This window comes from Daucus carota, chromosome 6 (assembly GCF_001625215.2).
Source record: "Daucus carota subsp. sativus chromosome 6, DH1 v3.0, whole genome shotgun sequence".
NCBI lineage: Eukaryota > Viridiplantae > Streptophyta > Magnoliopsida > Apiales > Apiaceae > Daucus > Daucus carota.
In genome coordinates this window covers 14,951,824-14,969,161 of record NC_030386.2, presented here as the reverse complement: position 1 = coordinate 14,969,161, position 17,338 = coordinate 14,951,824, and the positions used below count along the sequence as shown (strand labels likewise).

General features: G+C 39.9%; 2 protein-coding genes across 5 annotated transcripts; both read right to left on the bottom strand.

Moving 5' to 3' along the window:
* Positions 1 to 9,313: 9,313 nt before the first annotated feature.
* Positions 9,314 to 10,858, bottom strand: LOC108225912 (mitogen-activated protein kinase kinase kinase 18). The gene has a single exon (XM_017400866.2). The coding sequence runs from the start codon at positions 10,705 to 10,707 to the stop codon at positions 9,349 to 9,351; it is 1,359 nt and encodes a 452-aa protein (XP_017256355.1). The 5' UTR covers positions 10,708 to 10,858; the 3' UTR covers positions 9,314 to 9,348.
* A 1,246-nt stretch (positions 10,859 to 12,104) lies between these two features.
* Positions 12,105 to 17,336, bottom strand: LOC108227158 (uncharacterized). 4 transcript variants are annotated; one of them, XM_017402156.2, is made up of 4 exons: positions 17,009 to 17,336; positions 16,027 to 16,187; positions 14,772 to 15,557; positions 12,105 to 13,890 (listed from the first exon to the last, which is right to left on the bottom strand). In XM_017402156.2, exons 1-4 carry the CDS (start codon positions 17,247 to 17,249, stop codon positions 12,289 to 12,291), a joined length of 2,790 nt encoding a protein of 929 aa, XP_017257645.1. In that variant the 5' UTR covers positions 17,250 to 17,336; the 3' UTR covers positions 12,105 to 12,288. The 4 variants fall into 4 exon arrangements, with proteins under 4 accessions (XP_017257645.1, XP_017257649.1, XP_017257646.1 ...); XM_017402160.2 differs by lacking the exon at positions 17,009 to 17,336 and adding an exon at positions 15,801 to 15,872 and having other exon boundaries at positions 16,027 to 16,096; XM_017402157.2 differs by lacking the exons at positions 16,027 to 16,187; positions 17,009 to 17,336 and adding an exon at positions 15,669 to 15,979.
* Between the last annotated feature and the right edge of the window lie 2 nt (positions 17,337 to 17,338).

Below are 17,338 nucleotides of genomic sequence, written 5' to 3'. Positions count from 1 at the left end.
CAGAGATAGTTATTTCTTTTACTATAATAATAAAGTCCTGAGGATTATCTAGCTTGTTTATCCAAGTAATTTTTACTTGTACTTGTGTTTTGAAAAGTTCACAAATTCTGATCGAACTTACACATTGAATATAAAACTCCTAAGTTTGGATTCAAAATAGTCAGTTTCGGAGTTTGAAAATTCTAAGTAAGCATTACTCTGATTCATCGATTAAAGATGAAAATCCCGAGGATTACTCTGAGATTTGAATTAACTGAAATCTTACGAAAAGTATTCTAAGTAAAGAATGCTAAATACGCGAGATTAAAGGACGAGACAAAAGAGAACTTAAATATTTAATTTAAAGCCCCGAAGGGTATAAATATCCGAATAATTAATTACAAAGATAAGCCACGCAGGGCCGAATAGGGAAAATTAGCCTAAGGAAGCCCATCATCAAAAATATCTTCCTGGGCCTGCTCAGTCTCCTGGACTTCAGGTTCCCGGGCCTCCTTCTCCTGGGCGTCGTCCCGGGCTTCATCTTGGGCTTCCCCACCCTTCCCGAGATCCATCTCATCCAAGTTGGAGTCTTGGATCATAAGAGTCTCGGTTGGAATCTCCAAAGTTTGAGAGTCCACAGGGTGCGAATCCCCGAGATCCTCGACCGCCATCGGGGAAGGGGTCTCCTCCCCGGGAAGCTTCGGGACGGGGAATCGTTCCAAGGTGACTCCCTCAATTTGGGAACCGAGCTCGTCTATGATCCTTTCCCAACAGGACTTGAAAGTCTCGGGAAAGGATAAGTCGAACTCCGCCGCCAGGATGTCTTCCAACTCCTTGGACTTCTTAAAGTCCTCCACCGCTTCCTTGCGGACCCTCGCCAGTTCCGCTTCCAGAGTGCGGACTTTTTCCTGTTCGGCCACCAACTCGGCCTCCACCCTCCGAAACTGCTCGAAATTAGCAGTTGAGGCCTCTAAGTAGCGATCGCGGTCCCGTTCCGCGATCGATTTCTCGGCCCTAACCGCCTTCAGGTTGTGAACCGCAGCCTGGAGGTAGGTATTGACCTGCAAAAAAAAAAAAAAAAAAAAAAAAAAAATCGCAGTTAGAAAATTTGTATAACTAAGAAGAAGACTTAGAAATAATGTAATGCATAAAATCAAGGCTTACCGACGCCACGGCTTGAGCCCCCAAAAGCTCAATCTGGAGGTCCTCGCTCGACTCCACCACATGGGCTCGATCTCGGGGTGTGATCACGCTCCGGGACCACTCAGCGGCCGCCCGAGAATCTCCGACCACAGTATCCTTTTTGAGGAGCCCCCACTCCACAACGTAGGGGCTTGGGTCCTCCTCGACGGGCACGGGCCGGGGAGTGAGGAAGGTTGGAACCCTCTCGACAATAGGGGACTTCCCCTCCTTTCGTGCCCTCTTTTCCCGAGGCACCTCGGCTACCACCGTCTTGGAAGCAGCTGTTTCCCGCTTCTTGAAAATGCTTCCAAGAGCGGCTTGGGCTGCAAGACAAATAAGAAAGTGACATAAGAATCCGCAAAATATGTTAAGAGACAAGTCAAAATTAAAAAACCATGGTGGGCTTTGTTAGGTCCAAAGTATCGTAGAAGGGGGGGTTGAATACGATACTCACTACAATTTAAAATTCTTTCGAATCTTGCGGATAAATAAATTGCAGTCCTGTAATGGGTTTCGTGTTCCGGATATTTATTGGGTCAGTTTCTGAGGATATGAAAATATTAAACCAACACACAATATTTTCCAAGGTATATCTGTATATTGATAAATACCTCGAAGGGTGCTACAAATCCATACCCGAAGGTTGGCTACAATGACCACTCCTCTAAATATTACAAGCCCTATCCACTACAAATATTTATGGTACAAAACTAGGCTAGGGTGTGTGAATATTTGAGAGAGTTTGTGCATAGCACTTGGCCATCCATCCCGAAGGATGTTGTAAATTGTGAGAACCACAATCACATATTTATAGGCTTTCATAAACTAACCATGGTTAACGAGTTCGTCCTGGACGACTTGAGTTCGTCCTGGACGGATTCGATTTAACCATAGTTAAATTAAAAACGTCCAGAAATAAACTAACTTCAAATGACCAAAGTTGCGCTTGGAACAACTAGGGTCAAAACTTGCGCCTGTAGTGAGTCAAATGTGGCGCCAGTACAGTGTTCCCCTGTAAGAAATCACTTAGAAATATTCTAAGTGTTTCGGTCAATTGTTGCGCCTTTGGTGGTCAAACATTGCGCCATCCTCTACTCTTCACTGTGTAAACAACTTAGAATATATTTGAGTAAAGTTTCGCTTGTATTTGCCCTTGTATGTGTGGGTGGTGGCGCCAACTTTGACTCGGTCAAAGTTTGCGCCCCAATTATGCTTCCCAGTAACTCAGCCAAGACTTAGAAATAATTCTAAGTGAAAACTCCAACTAGTGCTCCATAGTGAAGTTGTTCCCCTGTTCTCTCTCATCTCTTGGGACGAACTTTGACTTGGTCAAAGTTTGCTCCTCAAGAGTGCATGTCTTCACTTGTGATGGTACTTAGAAAAATTTCTAAGTTAGAGCAAGGTGCACCACTGCATGAATGGCTTGGAGGCGCAAACTTTGACTTGGTCAAAGTTTGCTCTCCAAGTGAAGTTGCTTCCATGGTGTTGTATGTATGTGACTTAGAAAATATTCTAAGTCCAATTCAAAGTTTCTCCATAGTGAAGGTGCTCCCTTGTTCTCTCTCATCTCTTGGGACGAACTTTGACTTGGTCAAAGTTTGCTCCTCAAGAGTGTAGATACTCCATTGTGATGTACTTAGAAAATCTTCTAAGTAAGGAAGAGCTGTTGACTTCGGTCAAATGTTGTTCCTTACATTGTAAGAGCTTTCCTTGTTATCACTCCTTTGACTGAGATTGACTTGAGTTTGCTCCATCCATATATTTATATTATATTCATAATATTATATAAATATATGTATAAATAAAGATATATATATAAATGTATATAAATAATATTTACAGAAACATATAGTAATATATATATATACATATATTTAAATATATTCTCATACATTTAAATATATATAATATACATAAAATTATATGTAAATATAAATATAAATATATATAGGGATATATATATATATAATTACCTATAGATATAAATATACACATATTTATGCACATAATATAATATATATATACACACTTAAATATATAAATGTTTATATAAAATATAAATACATATACTATATACATATATATTTATTTAAATATATATACATATAAATATACATATACATATGTTTAAAAACATATATACATATATATTATATATATTATATTTAATTAAATATACATATATACATATATACTTATATTTGTACATATACAAATATATAAGTGCACACATATATAAAATGTCACTTCCTGATATGGCTTTCTGTGGAAGCTTTGACATATGGCATTTGAGCAGTAAGCTTTGGCATAGCTGGCATTTGGCTTGGCTTGGCTTTGGAACAAATGACTTGATATGACTGGATCAATTCTTCGATCGATAAATACTTTGCAAAGCTCCGTACGTGCTGACGCTTAGTGCACTGGTCTGGTTCACAAGCGATTAACACTGAAGTCAAACATTGTACCGTCTTTGTCAGTAAACATTGATCAGTCGGTTCCGGGTTAGTATATGCTTCAGGTTGTTGATTATAAATAACCAACCAAGATATAGACATATCTTGCTTCAGGGGTTGCACTGAAATCTTTCGAGTACTTGGACAACATCTTCATTACTTCCACAATCTTGAATACTTCAATCTTTGTTCTTCACTGAGGCATGAACATATTAATGAACTTCTTCCAGTGAACTTATTCCTTCAAGACTGTAGATGGCTTCTTCAACCTTTGTCTTCGTATCTTCTGATTCCGGTGCAGGCGTAGTGTTATTTACTTGTCCTGTTCTATTGTTGAGTTATCATCCCTATGTAACAAATAGGGTTGTCTTTACATTTAGACTTACAGGCTTACCCTCAGGGCCCAAATCACTTAGCCCGTGACTTTGAAGTGAGGCCTCAGAAATAAGCAGCGAAGTGTGATGGAGGCAATCCTCGGTCAAAATCTTTATGGCCGCTCTCTCTTCGACCCCTAGTTTAAGGGACCTCATGGCCCCATCCTCGGCCCGGTAAAAATGTGAATAGAAATAATCGGCCCAATCGGCCCCCTCCATATACAAATAAAACCATTGACCCTTCCAACGAGGAAAGGAGTCAGGGGCCGAGTCCGATATGAAAATACTACGGCCCTTAGTCCTATACTGGATCTTAACCCAGCCCTCATCGTTTGGTGCGTTAACAAACTTGAACAAATATCTAAAGACGGCCACACTGGGCTCTAAGTTGTGTTTTTTACACTGAACTAAAAAACAGTAAATAAACCTCCAGCCATTGGGCTGGAGTTGGGTTGGACACACCCGGGCTTCGGCCAACAACCTATAAACAAACATTGGAGGGGGAAGCCTAAAGCCCGCGTAAAACATTTCTTTATAAACCCTAATGGTCCCAGGCCTAGGGTAGCAAGCCCTATCATTCGGGCCTGGAGCCACGGCCCTATACGGATGCTCAATCCCAAATAACTTAGCCATTATATCTACATCCTTTTGTTTGTATTTAGATGGGTGATTATATGCCTCAAGATGATGAAGGTTGGGAAAATCCTGACCAAACTCGCTAAGTAAATCACGTAATGAAACAACGCTAGCATGGACGAGGGATTTTTTACCTCGCCGAACACGAGCATTAGCAGCCGGAGAAAGTTGAGATTGCTGGGATTGCTGTGATGATGTAGAATCAGCCATTGATCTTCTTCGGATGAAGGTATGAAACCCAGAAACTGATGAAGAAAAGATGAAGGTTGATCGGAACCTGGGAAATTTTTGAAGATCGCCCGGAAAACTGGAAAACCCTTGAATATCGGCCGGAATCTGGAAAGAACTTGAAGATTGTCGGAGATACGCCTAAGAATTCGCCGAGAAACTAGAGAATTTTTTGAGAGTGTTTGGGAGGGCTTTCTAGCACTTAAACTTGGAAACTTTGGAGTGAAATGAGAAATGAACTCTCAGTCACTCATTATATAGGCAATCCACAACCGGTTCACTTGCCGGTAAACCCTAAAATGAACTGGCTACAGCCCGTACAATGGGCCTTGGGCCGGTCATCAAGCCTTGTCAAAGGCGGGAAGCCCATAAATTTGAAAAGACCAACCCCTTCCAGAAGAATCGAGAGAATTCTTGAAGACACTTGAAAAATTTAAAGAAAAAAAAAACTAAATAATATAGGCCTGACAAGTTCTAGACTGAGGCCCACAGCATATAGCAGCATCACACCCCTAGGCGTGCCAAATTAATGGTCTTCTTGGCGGGGGTAGCCACGCCTAGGGCACTTTTGCTAATTGAGCAAAAAATGCTATTTATTACGAAAAATAAATGAAAATTCTAGCGAAAATGAAGTTTGTATAAATATGTCTCCTTGGCGTCTGTATACACGCCAAGAGAGCACTACCAAATAAAGCCTGGTGAAGGCCCTAAAATCAACCACGCCCAGGAGGCATCTCTCCTAGGCGTGGTGTATAATTGTGTCTCCTTGGCGGGTGTACCCACGGCAAGGAAGCACTAACAAATAAAGCCTGGTGAAGGCCCTAAAATCAACCACGCCCAGGAGGCATCTCTCCTAGGCGTGGTGTATAATTGTGTCTCCTTGGCGGGTGTACCCACGTATGAAGCCTTGTGAAGGCCCTAATTTCAACCACGCCCAGGAAACATCTCTCCTAGGCGTGGTATATAATTGTGTCTCCTTGGCGGGTGTACCCACGCCAAGGAAGCACTAACAAATGAAGCCTATGTAAAGGCCTTGAAGTCAACCACGCCTAGGAGGCATTGCCACTAGGCGTGGTATGGAATTATGTCTCCTTGGCGTGTGTACCCACGCCAAGGAAGCATGTCACAGTGGAAGCTACGTCAAGCACGCCTAGGAGACATAACTCCTAGGCGTGGCATGCTAAAATGCCTCCTTGGCGGGGGTACCCACGCCAAGGAGGCAGAACAACCAAGACATCAACCAACCACGCCCAGGAGACATAACTCCTAGGCGTGGCAAGCTAAAGTGCTTCCTTGGCGGGGGTACCCACGCCAAGGGAGCATCTCAGGGAGAGGGATGAATTTCTATTAAAGAATTATTTAATTCTTAAAAGAAATGTCCCAAAAATTCCGAAAATAGGGAAAAATACAAGAAAAATCATAAAATTGAAATTTTAATTTCAAATATATTTTGAAAATTATTTAAAGGCTCGAAAAATTCTAAGAAAATTGGAATTTAATCATAAAAATTCCAATTAATTTGAATTTAGCCCTGAAAAAATACGAAAGTGCTCGAAAGTACCATTACAAACGTAATTTTGAAGAATACTTGTTGTACCAATAAAAAGACTCGTAGTGTCATGAAAACGACTCGAAAAGTCAAAAGAAAGACTCATGTCTTCCGATACTCCAATCAAAAATGAAGTACGATCCCGAAGGATACGAAACAGAGCTATCTTTACTGTACAGTCAATTCGAATCATCTCTCGAATTGTTTCAAAGTAGTCAAGATCGGTGAGATCCTTGCGCTATTTATGGAAATTCAGACCTTGGACGATGGGAATTTGCAGAAGTTAGCTTTCTCGCATGATATATGAATCAGGAGCTCAGAAAGCCGATGAGGACTCAGCAACTTTTGAAAAGTTTTTACAAAACTTGTCGAAAGTTGGGGGGCAAATGATATGGGTCAGAAGTAATATTTAATTATTATTAGATATTAAAAGCCCAAGAACACTAAAGCCCAGTTAAATAGGGCCTGAGGCTCTTAAATATTAATTAATTTCGTAATTAATTAATAGAGGCCCAGTCAGAGGTCCAGTTACAAGTCCAAATTCTATAATACATCTGATTCTAGCAGATAAATATTCAGAAGTTCGGATAAACGTCAACAACAAGAGGATAAGAGTTCTATCTTATCTCTTGCTTCGAGGCATACTTCGATAAAAAGTCTGATACACGGAATCGTACTTCCGTCCCACTTCTGACTCCGAAGCGCCTATATAAAGGGCTCTACCCCTCATAACTAGAACTACGTTTTGGACTTGATTCTTCTCCACGCAGAAGATACGTAGGCATCTCGCACCGAGACCAGTCCAAAGCACGAATCGCTCACTCCCGTTTTTAGTTCTATAACAAGATGTATTTTAAATGTTTAGAAAATTTTCTTTCAAAAAAAATGTTTAGAAAATTTGTTTAAATTTTATTAGAGTAAAAATTAAGACCGAGATTTGGTGAAGGACCCTAGTTATTTTGCAGCGTTTTGATTGGAAGCACTATAGTGCAAGGGCACTTGTAGAGGCAGAGCGTGTATGTGCCTAGTCGAAACACACAGCTGACCCAACTCACACATGTAGGCCAAATGGATAGATATTTGGAGTCGGTGATCTAGTCGTTGACTAGTCACCCAACCCACCATTGCAGTCCAGCAGACCACCCCATGCACTACCAACTTTCCATAGTGGACGAAATATGATTATTCGTAGAATAAGTCAGTGGTGCTCTATTTTTCTTCAGCTAGCCCCTTAACAGCTTTTTTGTATTTCTAAATTATTAATTAGTTGACTTTGTTAACGCTTCCTGGTGTAACCGTTTGTTGGAATAAAGGGCTGGCTTTAGGTGATTTGACTTTGTTTTCTGCCGCAACGTTTGGTACCTGAATGTAGTCGGGTCAATCCACTCGTTTCTTTGGCCAGTTCAGTTAATATGCTGGGATCTTCAAGCCAGGATCAGAATTTATAATATTATTATATAATCCTCCCTTTTAGGTGAAGTTTTTCATTATTTTATATCACAACACTTTTATGATATAGGTATTGAGTTTTAAATATTATGCCGACCATCAAAATTATTGGTCTTTCATAAAATGTTCATGGCATACCCGCCGACTAGCTTCAGAGGCAATGCAGGTTGGTAAATCGGACTAACCGAGTGATAAGACCCGGCGGGTGGGAATTTCTCTGCGATACGCATGGATTGGAACCCGAACCCCTTTATTCAAACATCTCATTGTCTCCTCAACTCAGGTGAACGCCCGGGAACTGGTGAGTTTCGAACCCGTGACCTTTTGGATCAACGCAAGGCCTCGTTTTGAAGGGGAGAGCTCTCGCACTCAAAAAAATTGTTGGTCTTTGAGTCATAAATAAATGAGCTGACTCTTTCATTACTTAAATAAAATGTGAAATGTATAACCAAAACGGAGATTTAATTCTGTCAGAAGAATATATAAATATGTATTGGATTATACCGTTGTAAAAACAATAATCGGGTCAAAAAAAATTCACTAAAAAGTGCCAGAAATATTAGGCCACATTTTACATTTTACGCAAGCACATGAGCGGTTTTGTTTACCCACGGCCCACAGGAACAAAAGGGAAATTTGACTTGATTTGCAGGCAAAATAAAAGATACTACTGCTACTAACACAATTTACCGAGTCCGTTGACTTTGTTTATGTTCTTGATCTAGAATGAATTCCATACAAGGAAAAGTAAGCTGCAAGTTGAGTTGACTTTGTTTGAAACATACTAGTAGTATTGTTATAAAACTCTGTTATGTAACAGGAAGATTAAGTCCTACTCCAACCATTCCAATTCATGTCTGAAAGCAATAGCGTAGGTTCAGCTGTACCTAATACAGTAAAGTCGTTTATGTTCACACTGTGAGGGAATCAAGGTCTAATGCGCAGACGCGAGACGCCTCATGTGTTTCGTTTCTTTACTTTCTAATGCCGGTGGATGCTGCCTATCCACCTCTCAACAATCCCAACCACACCTTTTTTCATGTGCTTGATAGTCGATAAGCGGGCTTAGCCATCGTTCGGATAAACTTTAAAAAAAAATGACTTTTTGCTTAAATTAAAAAAATGGACTATAAGTAAAACGTCAAGACTTACAAGTGATTAAAGTGTTTGAATAAAATTAGAATTTCAAAACAAATGCTGGAATTCTGAACTTTTTACAAGTACTTCTGACTTTTTACACAAAAATATAAAGAAAATAAGCCAGAGGCGGGGCAGCCAGACATGCACTAATTTCATTTATAATCACCTAAGATTTTTGAAGAAATTAAGACGGAGTTGGTCAAGACTTGAGTCCCGACTAAAATCCAAAATCCGATAAAAAAAATTGCAAATCCTAATTTCAATAATATGAAAAAATTAATGATATATGAAATGAACCTAATTCGTTATCTGATCTTCGTTCCGCCACTATTGAGATAATGCTAATTACTATTACCACCTAACAAAAGTTTAAGCATGAAAACAATAAACTTAAAGAAACAGCAGCAAAGCTAAAAGTAAAATGCATGTGGACAGCTGGGACAACGTTCATAATCAACAAGAATATGTTTTCATTCATTCGTCTTTCAAAATTTGAAACTTGTGATACACTTGACAACTCCGAGTCTGTACTCAGACAAGTGTCGAAATTACCGATCATTCCTACATCAGATGGTTCTAGTAGCAAAAAATCCTGAATATCTATAGAACTTTCAGACTCTTCTGTATTCAAAGAGTTAACATCGACCAATTCCATATGAATCGAATTAGTACTACTATCAGAATTCTGTTGCAGAACTTGAGCATTGTTCTCCGCGGGGATTATTCTAACCGTCACCCAATCATCGTCGTTATCCCATTCGGGCAAGACTTTAGAAGCAACCAATCCTCTGATTCTCTCTTTTGCTAGATGATCTGATGCGTAAATGAATTGGGATGATTTGACAGAAGGCTCTGAGACTTGTACCGAATCCCAGAAGCCTAAATCCAGGACACCAGTTGGAGAATTCTTGTCGAATTTCTCCACTTTCTCAAAATCAAAACACAACTCATTAAGAAATGGATGGCTAAGCAGTTGTTTGGCTGTCCACCGCTCTTTAGCGTTACTCTTCAAGCACTTGCTCACAAAATCTTTGCCATTATCCGAAAGACGGTTAGGAAATTCTGGTACCTCACCAGAAAACCCAATTTTATGAATCGCTGACAGTGGATGATCCAGCTCCGGCCAGGGGTTTGTTCCTGTGACCATTTCAATAATTGTGCATCCCAGTGACCATATATCAGCCGGAAACCCCTGCTCTTCGCCACGCGCAACCTCAGGAGCCATAAACACAGGCGTGCCCGAAAATGCTGATGTGGCCGCAACTCCATCTTTTAACAATCTAGCACAGCCTAGATCAGCAATCTTGACACCATCTTTTCCTAGCAAAATATTCTGGCCTTTGATATCGCAATGCGCAATATCATTAGAGTGCAGATAATCCAAACCTTGTAAAATCTGATTCGTGTAAACTCGGATCATAGACTCATCAAGTGAACCTCCTCGCTTCTTGATCACCTCAGAAAGTGTGCCGCCAGATAAATACTCCATGAAAATATTGTACATGGCCTTATCATCTTCGAATTTCACATCAACGCCCAAGTACTTGACTATATGAGGAGAGTTCATCTGCGCAAGAAAATTCTGCTCCCTCTGCAAGAAGCTAGAGCTGGCTAGCTCCGTCGATTTCACTGCAAAGATGTCCCCGGAACATTTTGTTGCGAGGTAGACTGCAGCAGAGGATCCCCTTCCGATGATCGGACCCCTAGTCCACTCCATCGGAAATAAAAAATGTCTGTTTGTGTAAAAATAACCCGAGGTGTAAATATTTGTTGTAGATGTTTGCAAATGGTGTGAAACGTCCAAGGCTATATATAGACACTTGACTGTCCTAATACAAAGAATCTTTCTTGTGAATGTGTTTAAGTTACTTCTTTGTTGTGCTGTTTGTTTGTATTTCAATTTAAAGAATGGAATGAATGCTTGGGTGAAGAGGGATCACCACGTGGCGAAAGGAGAGAGGCTCACAGCTGGACGGTAGCTTGGATTGGAATAAAGCCAACCACATGAAGACACGTGAGCATGTGCTATGATGGATTGATAGGGCAGGCGGCATTAACGCTAATTATATTTTATCTTAATTACTACTTTATGTGCTTTTAAGTTTGCGGCGCAGGCGCGTTTAAATTAAAGCTATTGGGTTAATTGGTTTGGGTAAATTTTGAAATGTAAGGTCAACTATTAAATTAGGGTTTCTTTTCAATATTTTCTTAATCCATGATTTTGACTCTAAGAAACCAGAAATACAAGTCAGCCTCTTTGAAGGGTTTCTAAGAAATCTACGCTTTAACTCGATGCGGAGAATGGAGTACTGAATTTGCAACTTAATTGAATTAGTATTATTACTGTTGTTAAGTTAATCAATTTGATTTTTGCCTAAATTTGATTTTTTATTTTATAAATTTAAGCACTGCCTGTAAAACAACTGAGTTTTGCCTGCTGATTGTATTTGCAACATCGTCGGTGAACAATACAATGTTTAATGTACAATGCGGTTGCATATCCTGTAATGCCAATTATGCACTAACAATGTGGGAGCTGTTAGTACTCGGTGATCCAGCTAGCCAACCATGTCTTGTACCACTGGATTTATTAATGATCATATCAATTTAAAAAGGGATGGTTTCAAGTTCTTAGCTTGACTTCTGAAAATCGTCGGACACGAGGTCTCGCATAGCAAGAGTTCTACTTGTACTTTGTACATAGCTGTACAAAGCCTGTGAATTTGCTACGGTTTACAATTTTTCAAAACTCGCCAAAAAATTACTGAGTATGGACAATGAATGTACGTTTGCTCACTAACATCACCGCTCAGGAACTTCTAAATGAGCAAAAACAATAAACAGCAATAAGGTGATCAATATAATATCTGCAGTCAGTAGAAAACAATAAAGTGAAAATAATGGCAATGCACCTGTGCGGAGTGCAATATGACAAATTGACAATATTAAAAACAAGCACAATGTGCAAGTAGATATGACAATATCGAAAGCACCAGTGTGCAAGTTTTTACATCTAATGAACGCCACCACTCTAACAGAGACTGTAATCACAGAAGAGGCAGGCTAATATAGTAGCTGTATCCGTGGGAAAATCCGATAAAGTGCAATGTCGACTATGGCAAAAATAAAAAAGCCCTCACAAGCTCTAGAGCTATATCAAATCGGAAACATGGTTAAGAAATACACAAGGAGTTGCAGAAATTTTTATTTTAAATTATATGAAAAAATAAAATAAAAATTTCCACCTTTCAGCACATACATTGATATATGGTTACACGAAAATGCAGTGTCATCATGCTTACATAGTTTCCAGTAACATTGCTCGAATTTTAGCTCTAAGGTCATTGGAGACTTCAGTGGGTTCCAATGGCTGAGACGAACTCTTCTGATCCTGAAACGAACTTGATACGTCAACAGAAGGCTCTCTATGGGCCCCACCAGCACTACCTCTAGACTGATCTGAGACTTTGGCACTGATCTCACCCTCTTCCAGATCTTCTCTTTCGGGTTGAGGTACCTCCCCATTAAACTCATCAGATCCAATACAAAGCACGTTTTCTTCCCCAGAAGTAATATTATGCCTATTTTGACGCTGACTTTCTCTGTCCTTCGAAGAAGTATGCCTCCTATGTTTGTGCCTGTGACTATCTCTACTATGGTGTCTACTATGATGACGGGAGCGATGTTTCTTCCTGGAGCGCCTATCTTCATATTCATCTTCATCGTCATCATCTGTGGACTTGGAAGACCGATGATGCTTCTTGGAATATTTATGATCCCTTTTGTCATCCCCTTCTACCTCGTCTCCATCGTTTGAACACCTAAGGGACCGATGTTTCTTCCTATAGCGCCTGTCTTCATGCTCCTCTTCATCTTCATCATTTGAGGACTTGTAAGACCTGTGATGCTTTCTGGAATATTTGTGATCCTTTTCATCATCATGTTCTACCTCGTCTTTTTCATCTCCGTCGTGTGAAGCCCTACGGGACCTGTGATGCCTCCTGGAATGTCTGTGATACTTTTCAGAATGATCTTTCTCTTCTTTGCGGTGCTTATTTCTGGAGTGCTTATATACCACTTCATCTTCCACCTCGTCTTCCTCGTCATCAGTATAATCTTTAGCAGCGTCATGCTTGCTAGAGTTTGAACGATACTTCCTCCTTGCTTTTCGTTCATTATATTCATCAGTGGAAAATTTATTTGCAGCTGATTCAATATTTTCTGTAGCACCAATCTCTAATGGGGCTGAGCTACCTTCCCGTTCTCTAGCTGCACGATCACCCTCAGCATCAACACCACTTAAATTGCAGGGCTCTGATGATGTACCATGAGACGATTCAGTTTTAATCTGGGGGGCAGAGCCACTTTTTATCATAGCAACAAACATTTTCGCGCGCCGCAATCTCTCAGCCTTCAGCTTCTGCTCTCTGGTCAAGTTTGCTTCACGAGATTCAGCCTCGCCGGCTGCTTCACGAGCCCTGGCTCCATTTTCGTCAGATTTCTGAGCAACACTTTGAGGATGAGATGCACGGGAACTGCCCAAGCTAGAGACATGCTCACTGTTGTTGTCTTTACGGTTCAGAGAAGATCTTGAGAGGAAATCCAAATTAGGTGTCCTAATGCCTTTTGTTGCCGCCTGAAGAATAGCAGCAGCAGCAGCAGCATCTACACCGACTTCTGATTGTTGCTGACCAGCCTTCGATGGAGGGTCTAGACCATCATTCTTCGACTTTCCAATAACCATCTTGAACTTATCTTTTCTGTCAAAATCAAATGGAATCTCACATTCAGCAGATTCTAAGGAAGAACCACTTCCCTTGGGGACTATAGTCTTCTTACTTGACCCATGCAATCCTGAACCATCTTTTTCTTTTACTGAGGCCCTCCCAGAAACTCTTGACTGCAAAAGAATGGGAAAAAAGATCAAACTTGAAAACTAACAAATTTATGGTTATTAAACTCACTTGACAGATTTCAAATATCTGGCTGTGAAGGAACAAAACATCATTTCAACTTTTTAAAACAGAAAGAAGCATGTAGCATTCAGAATCAAATGTGATTTTGACATAACAATATTGATGCAGGTTGAAGCAATTATCCTCTGAGAATGAAGAACATCCGAGCCTGCTTTCAGATATACATAAAGTCATCAACCCCATAAATTTAAATGGGAAATAAAATTTAAATAATCAGAAGAAATCATTACATAATTAGTTCCTGTATTCAAGGCTACATACTATTCAGAAAATATCCAGTTTAACAGTCTGCCACAAGTCCTAAAAGAAAAATGATACATTGAATAAATTTAACAATCAAAATATATTTCAAGGGAACAAAAAGGCCCTAAGAAAAGTAACATACGACTAAAACTAGACCAAATTCAGTTTTAGTTTCAACCACATGGGTTCTGATTAATCAGAAATTCAGAATTTTGCAATTATTTTTTAAGCAGTCAGTTATCATCAAGCTAGTATATTAAAAACCATAAAATATGCTTTTACAAAGACAAAACTGCATAAAACAAGAGAAAAAATACTTCAAAACATAATCCATATATCAATGCCTATAGAAGTTCACTATTTAACCTTGTAAACATCTTATTAGTTTCCTGTATATATAGTATAGCCATGCACATCTCAAGGTATAAAGATTCCTAAACCAACAATCATGAACTTATGCTTATAGTTTCTTCTCTATTTGTAAGAACACTTAAACTAGCTTAGAGAAATACGACATAGTTCAATTAAAAATGTTACGAGACAGAGATCGCAGAGTACACACCTTCTGAGCTTCTTCGAGTATTTTTAGATAGTATTGATAGTACTGGTTCGAGGACAAAAGAAATGGGAATCTACCATGTTCACTGTCCTGTTCAATGAGTACTGCCTCAAATTGCTTCCCGTTCTTCATGATAAACTCAACAATCTTGGCAATCATTTTCTTCATTTCAGATGGAGGCTCGACCATTGATGTAGGTGTCACAAAGGAAGACTGTGACCTGCTTGTAGTGGCAGAGTGTGAAACAACAGAGTCGGCTTCTTTTCTTCTGTCACTACCACTTCCAGCTTTTGATCCACTAGTAAAGGAATTCCTTTTAAGCACAAAGACTTTATCTTTAGGCTTAGCTGGAACTTCATCTTGAGAGTTGACTGGATGGTTTGAAAGTGCATCAATCGAAATACTTTTTACAGATGCTGTTTTCTCAGACATGTGAGCAGTGATAGCTCCACTGGAGGCATTTTCTTCAGAGGTTAAGGCATTCTCAACTGCAGCATCATCATCATCCCCAAACCCATACAAAGAACCCAGCAAAGACAACGCTCCACCTCCAACTCCACGTTCAGTACCAGATATCTTGTCATTTTGAGGCTTTTCTTCAGAATGCAGAAGTTCTGAATGATCAACAAGATACCTGAAGTAGGAATGAAGATGATGGTCGGGCATCAAAAACCCAAACGTTGGGTTATCTCCCTGTTTCACCCTCAGAACGATTTCTGATTGTGCTCCGTGTTTGCTGACATATATAGCAGTCCTTGCAATAATCTGATGCAACTTCTCTGTAGGAGGCTAAAAAGACAAGAGAGAAAAAGATTCTGATTAAAATGTGTGCAAATCACGAACATAGAAGATGAAACAAAAGATCCTACTATTAATTCAATATCACCCAGCAATTCTCACATATATATAGAAAATCATAATGACGAAAGAACAAAACTACGTGAAGATAGATGTCATCCCATAAGCTCTCAGAGTGGATATGGTGGTGTTTCCTGACCGAAGTAATGAAAAACTAAATAATCCTAATCCCACCTGCATGCCCTTGAACAAGGTGCCTGTGATTGGCTACCTTAGGTCACATGAACTGCCTCCTGCTCCGAGCATCTGAAAACTTAGACATTGTAAGCCTTAGAATAACATATGCACCTTAGACATATATCATTTGGCCATATAGGGTAAGTACAGATAGTGAACCACAATAATACTCGGGTCAAAACGAGGTGAATAATGTATGGAACATTGAAGAGGATAAACTTACTATGACTAGGTCCACAGGGACAGGGAATGGTGGGCAAAATGCAGATGATTTCAAGCGAGAGTCAGAATCCTTATGAAAAGCAGACTCTTCCTCGTTTCCATATGAAAATGCAACTGCATTGTATCCACCAGCATTAACTGTTTTCAAATCCTCCTCCTCTTCTGCATATGACGAAGAATTTGATGAATATTAAGCATGAAACAGAGCTAAACTGGTGCAAAAACAACCGAACATTCAAAGTCAGTTTAAAAAAGTCAACCAATAAAAAACCACTTCATACAACCGGGCTTGATGTTAGATTGCAACCATTACCATTATTAATAAACTTCTTACTTATTTACTTACACAGGACTCCAAAATAGTATTAGGCTATTAGCAAGTCCTAGAAACTCTTACTTCACTTGGCTCCTACTATTAAAAGTGCCTTTATTCAATTAGGGAGAGGGGGAGGGAGAGGGGGAGAGAGAGAGAGAGAGAGAGAGAGAGACTGTTAAATTATCATAGAATATAACTAAAAGGAGTGGCAGAAGGCACTCCACATTCACCCATATATTTTAATTTCAAAACCAAAACAAGGAGACTCTTAGTGATGTTCTAACCCTGCTCACGTCCAGTGACTCTCGAGAATAACTTATATCCTGTTTGATCCCTTCCTAACAATTCAAATCTACTCTCGCCTTCTACATAATCATTTACACTTACTAACTAACTCTACCTAATCATTTACAAAATATCTCCATCAAGCTCTCATATTCTCACTACAAACCACCACCAGCTACTAACTCACTCCCTAGACATCAATTAAAGCTTCAACGTATATTTCAGTTGAAACAAGTTTCAGATAAAAGCAGTATATCAACCGTAAACACGAAACATATACTTGATAAAACCGTTAAAGCTATTCACTGCTCCAGGCACATACACAACACGCACAATGAACGGATTGAATTAGATTGATGACAAGGCATATATATTAGCTGACCTTGTTGCTGATAAGAGAGATCAGCATAACGTTCGAGATCGAGCTCCGATTCAATAGATTCAATAGGATGATGATAATTGCGGCGTCTGGGAGGCGGAGGGGAGGAGAGGAGGTGGCGAACGTCGTAGCGATCGATGGGAATAGAATTCCATTCCACCAGCGCGTCGGTTGAATTCACAAACGCCGCCATCGCGTCGTCGTCGAAGAGCAGCGCGTGCCGTCCCACTACTTCCATTTCCATTGCTTTTTTGTGCGGATCCAGCGTTTCACGAACCCTAATTTGCAGACGCACGGATTGGATTGAATTTTCTTTTTGGGAAAATAGATTTT

Coding starts and splice junctions, on each gene's coding strand:
- LOC108225912 (XM_017400866.2), bottom strand. CDS start 10,707: ATGGAGTGGACTAGGGGTCCGATCATCGGAAGGGGATCCTCTGCTGCA.
- LOC108227158 (XM_017402156.2), bottom strand. CDS start 17,249: ATGGAAATGGAAGTAGTGGGACGGCACGCGCTGCTCTTCGACGACGAC. Junction 16,188..17,008: donor TCTCTCTTATCAGCAACAAG/GTCAGCTAATAT, acceptor CGTCATATGCAG/AAGAGGAGGAGGATTTGAAA. Junction 15,558..16,026: donor TCCCTGTGGACCTAGTCATA/GTAAGTTTATCC, acceptor TTGTCTTTTTAG/CCTCCTACAGAGAAGTTGCA.